The sequence below is a fragment of the Myotis brandtii genome, unplaced genomic scaffold, assembly GCF_000412655.1.
Source record: "Myotis brandtii unplaced genomic scaffold, ASM41265v1 scaffold103, whole genome shotgun sequence".
Lineage (NCBI taxonomy): Eukaryota > Metazoa > Chordata > Mammalia > Chiroptera > Vespertilionidae > Myotis > Myotis brandtii.
The window spans coordinates 5,172,959-5,182,945 of NW_005353460.1; the positions used below are offsets into that span (position 1 = coordinate 5,172,959).

The 9,987-nt window shown below is 43.8% G+C and overlaps 2 protein-coding genes across 3 annotated transcripts in view; one reads left to right on the top strand and one right to left on the bottom strand.

Annotated features, from left to right (window-relative positions):
- The window catches only part of ANK1 (ankyrin 1, erythrocytic), a 624,245-nt gene that overhangs the window by 613,664 nt on the left and 594 nt on the right, over window positions 1-9,987 (bottom strand). The window lies entirely within an intron of this gene.
- The window catches only part of VDAC3 (voltage-dependent anion channel 3), a 24,176-nt gene continuing 15,406 nt past the window's right edge, over window positions 1,218-9,987 (top strand). The window contains exons 1-2 of one of the 2 annotated variants that reach the window (XM_014536559.1): window positions 1,221-1,228; window positions 2,055-2,057. Coding sequence is in view for 1 of the 2 variants with exons in the window: in XM_014536551.1 (XP_014392037.1) it covers window positions 1,226-1,231 (6 nt within the window). In the remaining variant the exon portion in view is untranslated. Of the gene's footprint in view, window positions 1,232-2,054; window positions 2,058-9,987 lie in introns of both variants that reach the window. The other variant, XM_014536551.1, reaches the window with a different exon arrangement.

The window sequence follows — 9,987 nt, forward strand, 5'->3', positions numbered from 1 at the left end:
TTCCTAAAAGTTATGCAGAAAGCATTGATATCAGTGATTGTAATGTAAAAAATGTTCAAGCATATGTTTTAGCAACTTTAGGTACATCCACCACATGATGTAACATGAGAGAGTCATTCCTAGTGATAAGGCTTGGGTGAGTTTTAGTGTGGGAGAGGGGGAGGTCCAAGGACAACAGAGGAGTCGTTATAGATTCAGAGGGCATTATGGGCTGCGTGAAAGAAAAGAAGGGCTTCAGAGATGACTTCCAGGATGGATACTAGCCATCTGTTTTGGAACCAAAAGTGCTACTCTGTCTTGCAAATATGGAGGAGTTGATGGAAAACACTGTACCTTTGACTTCAGTCCTACCTCCCTTTGGAAGTTACTTTTTTCTCTTTGCCTAATTTTCCTTATAAGTGTTCAGTCTTCTATATCTTGCTATATTGTATGTCCTTTTTTTTGAAATGTTGTAAATTGTTTTAGCTGCATATTGATATATATATACACACACACACACATTGATATATATATACACATTTAGAGATGTTCTTTCCAAAATCTTGGTTTGTTCATGGAATATATGCCATAGTATTTATAATAAATGGCCTCTATACAATTAAAAGGCTAAAGTAGGGAAAGAGCAGATAGGAGGACAGCCACAAAACTATGTAGAAAATGCTTTTTGTACAAAATAAATGTTTGCCTAAGGCTGTTATAACTGTGGGGGCTTGATAATAGCTCTGGCTTCAAGGAGCCTGCATACACAGTCGGGTTCATGAGGCCAGTTCTAGAAGAAACAGGAAGACGTAAGGACTAAGCTATGTGTCAAAATCATCCTAAACTATTCTAAAGCTCTAGGCTAAGCTTTGGTCTAATTTCTTAAGTGGCTGTAAGGGTTTCTGCTTGGAGTTTTGTGAAGCTATCTTACCTAATCTTTGCTGATGAATATGAAACAGAAATCTCAACCAGGCAAGCTGCTGTGTTTGCTGTGGTAGAAACAGATAGGGTAGTAAGCAGATACCCAAGAAACAATATAATGTGATTTTTAGGAAGGTAAGAAAATAGATTTCGTTATCTATTCTATATTCTGAATTTACTGAGCCTGCATTGATTCAAATGAAGATGGGACTTGAGTAAATCTACTCTACTGAGGAAGTACAAAGAAGCCCAAGAATATAGTTCTTTTGGCACAGCTGAGATGTTGAATTACTCCGTTAATATATATGATGGAAACCTGCTCTCTATGGTGACCAGTGGAGGTATTCTGTTCCAGATTTGCTAGTTAGAGTTAAATTTATAAAGTGCAAGATGATAAATTCTGTAGCCAAAAGCAGCCTCAGAGAGAATTTAATCTAGAGATTCCAACTGAAGAACTAGGTCTGGAATAATAAATGTGATTTGATTTCCTGGCTGGCGTGTGAAAGCTGACACCTGTACCCTCCCAAAGGACAGCTGCCATAGTTCAAGTCAAAGGCAGAGTGTCAGAACCCATGATTTGTACTCACTTAGGAATGGAAATTGTTATTTGTTATGGTTCCTATGTCAAAACCAGTTTGATTTCCATAAGTTTTACTTTTCTTTCTTTTTGGAAATATATTTTTACCAGTATTGATTTCAGAGAAGGGAGAGTGAGATAGAGAAACAACAATGATGACAGAGAATCATTGATCGGCTGCCTCCTGCACACCCCGTACTGCGGATGGAGCCTGCAACCTGGGCATGTGCCCTTGACTGGAATCAAACATGGGACCCTACAGTCTACAGGCCTATGCTCTATCCACTGAGCCAAACTGGCTAGGGCCACTTTTCTTAAAAGAAAAAAAAAGTAACTGAAACAAGCGCGTCTTTGGCAGTATCTCACAGGAAATGTTCAGTAAAATAAAAGTTGAGAAGGGCATATTGATAAGAGTAGTTAATAATCACAGAATTGATGTAAATGTTAACAAGTAGTTACCTGAGATCAGAAGGTAAAGCAAACCACTTGCAACAGTTAAGGAGTAGAGTTTGTCAGATGTCTTGCTGCGAAATGTGGGGCCAGCATCTGGAGACAGCATGGGGGGAGCCAGAGAAAGTGGGTTCCAGCCTCTTTCACTGACTGTGTGGCCTTGGAGAGATTATGTCACCTCTCAGCCTCAGTTCCTCATGATCTTGAGGGCCACTTAAAGACCAGTTTTCTGGGAGGTTACAATAGGGTTGCCCTGGCCATCGTGTTGCCCAGTTCCAGGAGGCACCCCTCAGATGGTAGTCTATGTGAATGGGCCCCACTTTGGAGTTGTGTGACATGGTGGTGCTCAGACCTCCCTTTTCTAGCAGCAATAGCCTCAGAGTTCTCCTGGCTCGACACCAGGCATCTAGCTAGGAATAGCACCAGGAATCCCCCAAACTTCCTTCAAGGATATGCTCTGACTTCTTTTTGCTTAAAGAAAATAGATGATGTGGTATGTGATTTCACAAATCTCGAATGCCTTGTCCATCCTACCCTATTTGGGGCACTCTTCGTATTTGCCTTCGTCTGTTTGGGCTGCTCTAACAAAAATACCACAGACTTGGTGGCTTATAAACAACAGAATGTATTTCTCACAGTCCCAGATGCTAGAAGTCTGAGATCAGGGTACCCACATGGTCGGGTTCTGGGTCTGGTGAAGACCTGCTTCCTGGTTTATAAACAGCTGTCTTCTTGCTGTCTCCTCACCCAGTGGAAGGGGGAATGGAGGGCTCTGGAGTCCCTTTCATAAGGGCACTAATCCCATTCAAGGGGGCTCCACCCTTATGACCTAAGCACCTCCCAAAGGTCCCACCTCCTAAAACCATCACACTGGGAGTTAGGTTTCAACGTATGAATTCAGGAGGACATGAACATTCAGACCATAGCAATTGCTGACATATTCATGTTACACAAAACACAGGGGATGAGGGTGGGTGTGTGACAACACATGATGCTATGAAAAGGCAAGAAAGGATTTAAAAAGCAGCAGCCATGTCTCAATACATAATAGTTGGAAAACAGCACTGTCTTCGTTGGTCAGTGAAAGAGTCGGTGAGAAGAGGACATGCGTGTACTTGAGTGGACTTGTGTCAGCACAGTTCTTTGACTGTGATCTCCTTCCACTGATTCCACTGTGTATATAGCAGTATTCCACAGGGCATATATGTAAAATGTTGGTGTTTCTTTTTAAAAAAAGGAATTATGTTTATGTTTCTAGAGCAGTTTACAAATGACTCTGAGAGCCTTTCAGCTTTTTGGTTCTATGAAATTCTCTCACACGAAGCAACAACTTGGAAAGCAAGGTATTTTCACAGAGTTCACTTTGCTTTATTCTCTTCACTAAGTGTAATTAATAGTAAATCCAGTGCAGGGAGGTTGAGGGCATTGGAAGGAGGACAGAAACCTGTAAAATTGAGTGGAACCCGATCTCCATTCTTCTTTTCCATTAAGTGCATTGTCTTCCTTTTACACCTTTAGTTCCCATATTCTTTTTCATCATGTCTTTCTCTCTCACCTCATTTCCCTTCATTATCTTATTTCCTCCTCTCTTTGCAGACCCTCAACTAACCCCACTTTTTCTTTCTCATTTTCCTTAATCCAAACGTCCTGTCCAATTTCATGGTGTTCTGGTGGCATTCAGAACCTGAATGGCATGGTGAGCTGATGGTCAGGTTTGTCTCAGCCACCCAGGGGTAAGCTGGGCAGTGGCCTCTACCATGTAGGTTTGTGATCCGAAATGTCTCCTAGGACCAGTCCTGGGCCTTTCTGTATGACTTTGGGGGCAGTGAGTGGGCATGAATGGGTGACCCACATACTCCAGGAAGCCTGTTTCAGGAAAGGAGCAAGCCAAGGGGAATCCTCCTGGCCTGCAGCCTCTTCCCCAGCACAAAACAAGCCCCACCCTCTTTTGGTCTGAACCCTAAGATGCAGACCAAACTGGCTCTGACTCTTTTCCCTCAAGAGTAGAGTTAAATCCCATGGCATTAGGAGACACCAGTCCTGCCTAGATCCCAGGTATGAAGAAGCAAAATTTTAAAAATGAATGACCCTGGTGACTATAGTTAGCAACACTGTACTGTGTACTTGAAAGTTGCTATGAGAGTGGAGCTTTAATGATCTCACCATAACAACAAAATGGTAATTATGTGAGTTAAAGGATATGATAACTAACCTTATTGTGGTAAACATTTTATGATACATAGGTTTGTCAAATCTCACAGTGTACACCTTAAATTTGCATAATGTTAGATGTCAATTATCTATCATCTATCTATCATCTATCTATCTATCTATCTATCTATCTATCTATCAAAGGCTAATATGCAAAGTGTCACCTCGGGAGTTTGACTGGGAGACCGGGAGTTTGATCGCTTGCTATGACATGCACTGACCACCAGGGGGCAGCGCAGAATGAAGGAAGCACCCCGGCCAGCAGCCTTAAGGCCCTGATCGGCCCTGATTGCTGGCCAGGCCTAGGGACCCTACTCGTGCATGAATTTCATGCACTGGGTCTCTAGTATGTCAATAGTGCTGGGGGACGGGGGAAGAATAGGTACCCATGAGCTCTGGAGTACCCTACTGAGGGGAGACACTGCTTGCCTTGAATTTCCCTGGAGTATTCTCCAGGGTGAGGGGCCCACCTAGTTGTTGTTTTCCCCCTCCCCTCTTCCCCCTACTTTAGAGCTACCACAGCCTCTCTACGTCTGTTCCGGCTGGGTCTTCCTCTGGTTAATCCATCAGACTCACTGGGTGTGATTGGCCTTCTCTGACCCAGGCTACTGCTCTGGGTATACACTAGTAATGGTCCAAGTTTCCTCAGAACTTTGGCCAAAGAAAGTTATGTGTGGCTGGGCCCTCTGGTTAGGCCCCATTTGACCAGGAGTTTACTTCTGGGGATCTTCATTTTTAAAATGAAGACTCTGAGGCTCAGAGAGTTCAAGTAATTTGCCCAAGGTCACAAGGCTAGTTGCAGACCTAGAATTTGAACATAAATTTTCTGGTTCCAACGTTTATTCCGTTCCCCTATAGCACACTATTCAGCTCACTAACCAACCAAAGTCCATTACTGAACATATCAAGTTGCTTGAAACATAGCTATCTATTCACTGAGAAATAACATCACAGGGAATACTGCTTGTTGCTATTTTCAAATTTACGTACAACTGTAGGAATATCTCACCTTTTTTCCTTAAATTATCTTTTATGTAAATGTGATTACAGAGTTCCACTAGCAAGTGATGAAGATGAAACAATGTGAAGGTTTTTTCAGCCAGGATGTACCCTAATCTACATGCGGCACACTGACAAAATCGGTTTCCCCATTAAATCAACTTGTAAATATTTCCTACCCTTTTGGCACTCGACATAAGTCTTTGGTAGGGACTCACCACCCAATCTTATAGGATTCATAACTGTGTAGCAACCTTATAAAAAACTTGGATAAGACTCTAGTGAACAAGGGGAGGCCAGGGGTGAGGGCTATGACGGGGAATCCCAAGGCCAGTGTCCACCATCAGGTTTAGCCTCTTTTATCTTGTTTCCTTGCGCCCTCTTGTGGTCAGGAATGAGGGGAGGATTACGAAGGCCTATTGTAAACTCCTGGAGATTCTAGACTGGAGGCATTTCCCAAGTTTTGGTGGAAATTCCCCGTGGAACAAAAGTCCCCCTCTCATAAATCTTGGTACTTCCCCATCTTATAAAAGTGAGCTTGCCCAGCCAGCGTGACTCAGTGGTTGAGCGCTGACCTATGAACCAGGATGTCTGTGGTTCAATTCCCGGTCAGGACACATGCCTGGGTTGTAGGCTAGATCCCCAGTAAGGGGCATGCGGGAGGCAGCCGATCAATGATTCTCTCTCATCATTGATGTTTCTATCTCTTTCTCCCTCTCCCTTCCTCTCTGAAATCAATGAAAACATATTTTTAAAAGTGAGCTTAATTTTCCTAATTATAAAAGAAACACATATTTCAAAACTTTAGAAACTGAAAAATACAGAAAAGTATGAAGAAAATAAAAATAACAAATACTCTGACCTGGCAGAAGTAGTAACTGTCAAATTTTGTTACATATTCACAATTATTTACTAGTATATGCAAATATATATATATATATACATATATATCACATTTATTTGTTTAATATACACTATAACTAATCTATCACTAGCTCCTGAACAAGCCATTACTAATGCCTACATCTCTCGTGTGCACCTCTGCCCAATCCTTCTGTCTGAGGTAAACACTGGTGTTTACAGTTATAATTCCCTTGCTTCTTCTTAAAAGTAAAATTAATATACACACAGGCGGAATTACACTGTACTTATAGTTTCCTCCCCTTTTTCCCCCACTGAGCCTTACCCCAGATCATCAAATATATCAGAATACATGGCTGTAACCAAAACTAAGAATATGGGTGTATTATAGTTTATTTAACGAACACTCTGACTGTTGGCCATGTAGGTTGTTTTAAAATTTTTGCTACTCTAAATCATTCAAGCTACTCAAGAAAAATATTTGCACAAATCTACAATTATTTCTTTGAGATGCATCCTTAGACATAGAAATTTGGGTTATGATGTATGAAGTCTTTGATCACTCTGTTCCTCTGCACTGGAAGCCATTCCCCTCCTGACCACCTGGGTTATCCTGACATCACTTTTCAGAGGAGCCTTCGGCCTCCTCCCTATGCATAATTAGGTGTCTTCACTGCAGGGTCCCTGTGCTCTGCTGCCTTCTTGAAGCACAGGGACATGGCTTATGCTTCCTCTTCTTCAGAGATGCCTTCAGCCACTCAGTAACCAGAAGATCCTCACCCCCAGAAATTTTGGAATCCTCAAAAACAAGCAACAGGGCCCTTTCCAAGAAATAGGGAACGAACACCACTGGCTTCAGAATCTTAATTTCCCTTACACCTAGGGTAACTGAGCCACCAGCTCTTCACAGTGGGGCTTCTGTTCTGACTTGTGTTTTCATTTCTGAAGGTAAAAGTATACGAACCTTCGGAGATTTTCTCTCAAAGGGGCAGCATAGGCAGATCAGCAGGTTTTCTTGACTAGAGTAGGTGACCTGTACTGGGAGCTTGCTCACTAGGTGACACCACCTTCACGGGCGTCTGGACCCACACGGCACTGACATATTGGGGTGTTTCCTCATACATCAGCTCTGAGCAGGGTGCCTGCACATCATCAGCACTTAGCACGTGTCTCACAAATGAAGGAGTCTAAAGTCCCTTCCCTGCTCCAAAATTCTGATCCTAGGGATTTTACAGGAGAGGAATGCCATGTTATTAAGATTTGGACTGAGAATGTTCTTTCTACACTTCCTAAGAGTTTAGGTCCCAGTGTAGGTAGGGAAACGAGAACTGGCTGTAGTTTTGAAGTGGCCAAGGCCAGAGATTTGATATGGACATTGAGTGTTAACCTGGATCTTGTTGACAGGGCCAGAGGGGCAGGAAGCAAAGGAAGGATTCCCTCTGCAGTAGCTCTTTTCCTCAACAGTTTCTTTCATCACCTTCCTGCATCAGGTGTAGGGGAAGAGAGGAAGTCTCTCTGCACCACGTGGGATGGGTGGTGCCAGGTCCTTTCAGAAGAACGGTCTTTAGATAGCAGAAGCCAAAGGAAGGAATGCCGCCAGATTCCCATGCAAAGTGTTCCTTACAGCCTTTAGTGGTTTGTTGTACCTGACAAAAGCCAGGTACATGCCAAAGTACAGGCTGAAGCCGTGGCTCTAATATTCATATCTATACTAATAAAAGGGTAATATGCTAATTAGACTGGACGTCTTCCGGACGTCATACTGAATGTCCTTCCTGACAAAGCCAGGGCCTGGGCAGCACTGCCCAGGGTCTTGAGTGCCTGTGGCCAGCCAGAGGGAAGGAAGCCCGGGTCTTGGGTGCGGGGGCAGAGGCAAAGGGGGTTAGGGGCGATTAGGCAGGCAGGCAAGCAGTTAGGGGTGATCAGGCAGGCAGGCAGAGTGGTTAGGGGTGATCAGGCAGGCAGGCAGGCAGGCAGGCGAGCAGTTAGGAGCCAGCGGTCCAGGATTGTGAGAGGGTGCAGGCCGGGCTGAGGGAACCCCCTCACCCCCACCCCATGCACATATTTCATGCACCGGGCCTCTAGTATATGAATAAATAGGGTTTTGGTTGAATACCTTTTAAACTCTTATTGCATATTAATTTTCATCTGTGTAACATTTCCATATGCCAGGTAATTATGTGCTATGAATACATTATTTCATTTACTATCCACTACAATACTCTGAAGTAGATCTTATTCTGTTTCACAGATGTAGAAACTGAGGCATAGAGAGGTTGCTTGTCTAATACCACAGTTGGCAGATCTGAGATACAAGCCCAGCCTCTTTTGACTCCAAAGCTCATTTTATTTAGCCAACTGAGTCCTGCTTTGCTTATGACCTTCATCATATTCTGCCTCATTTTGCAGGCATTTGTCCAAGTTCTGCATTATGAGTCCTCTGGGAGCACTTACCTTACTTCTCTCTTATTAGCCGGAAATAGTGATATTTGCCATTGATTCAATCAGCGACCTAGTCTGTGAACTGAACATCACAGGCTGTGTGTGCGGGTTCTCCTCAACTTCTTATTTTGAAAATTTTAAACTTACAGGGAAGTTTCAAGAATAATGTAATGAACACTCATCTTCTACCTAGATTCACCAATGTTAACATTTTGTACATTTGCTTTTTCCTTTTTTTCCTGACCATTTGAGTTAGTTGCAGATACATGCTGTTCCACTCCTAAATACTGTAGCATGTATCTCCTAAAAACAATGTCCTGTCTACATAACCAAGATGCAATACATGATTGCATTTCTAATATAGTCTACATTCAAATTTTCCCAATTGTCATGTTTCTCAATAGCTGCTCCCCACCCCAAGGTCCAATTTGAAATCACATTATTTTTAGTATCATATTTTTCATCTCCTTTTATTTTTATTGCTTTTAGAGAGAGAGGGATAGAGAGATAGAAACACCCATGGCTGCCTCTTGCTCCCCCTCCTGGGGATCCGGGGCAACCCAGGCATGTACCTCCGCCGCCCCCCTCCCCCCACCACACACACCCAGGAATCCATCAGGTGTCCTCTTCTTCATGGGTCATGCTCAGCCACTGAGCCACACCGGCCGCGCCCATCTTCTTTAATCTAGAACAGTTCACTAGCCTTTTGCTTAATCTTTCATGAAATTTACATTTTTAAAGAGACTGGGCAGTTGTTTTGCAGAATGCCCCTCAATTTGAGTTTGTTTCCTCACGAATAGAGACAAGTCAAACACTTTTGGCAAGAATAATGATCGTTGGGTCGGTCCTCTGTGCACGCTATCAGGGAGCACGTGACGCCAGTCTGATTTCTTTGATGTGAAGGTACCCTTTTCTCTTTAGTAAGCAACCTGCGGGTGATACTTGGAAACATGAATGTCTTCAGCCATCCTGCATCCATTGACAATTTTTTTGCCTGAATCAATTATTGGTGGCTCCCAAGTGGTGATCTTCTATTTCTATAATTCCTTCTACATGTATTAGCTGGTATTCTTCTCTAAAGAGGTTTCCCTCCTCCACCTCTCTTTTGAATGATCATCTACCTACCGCTGCCTGCGTGATCTTGAGTACGTGACGTCACGTACACCCCTCAGGGCCCACGTTTTCTCATCCTTAAGGTGAGATGACCTATGGGTCACCTTCTTGACATTTACTCAGTCGGAGATTTTTTCATAAAGATGGGCAAGGCATCCGCCAGAGAAATGGTCGGGTTCTGGTGACGAGCCACCGCAGCCACCAGCGAAGAGTACCAGTAAAGTCTCCTCCGCCCGCCGCTGTGCGGCCGCTCCCATGGCAACAGTAACTGGTAACCTCCGGGAGTTCTCGCGAGAGCCAGCCCTCCAGCGACAAAGGTGCGATTCCCCCAGGCCTTGGACCTCCGCCCTGGCCACCTGCGCGCAGGGCCTGTCGCGCACGCGCACGCGCACGCGCACACACCGAGCCGGACAGTTGGTGGTGTTGGTTCGCCC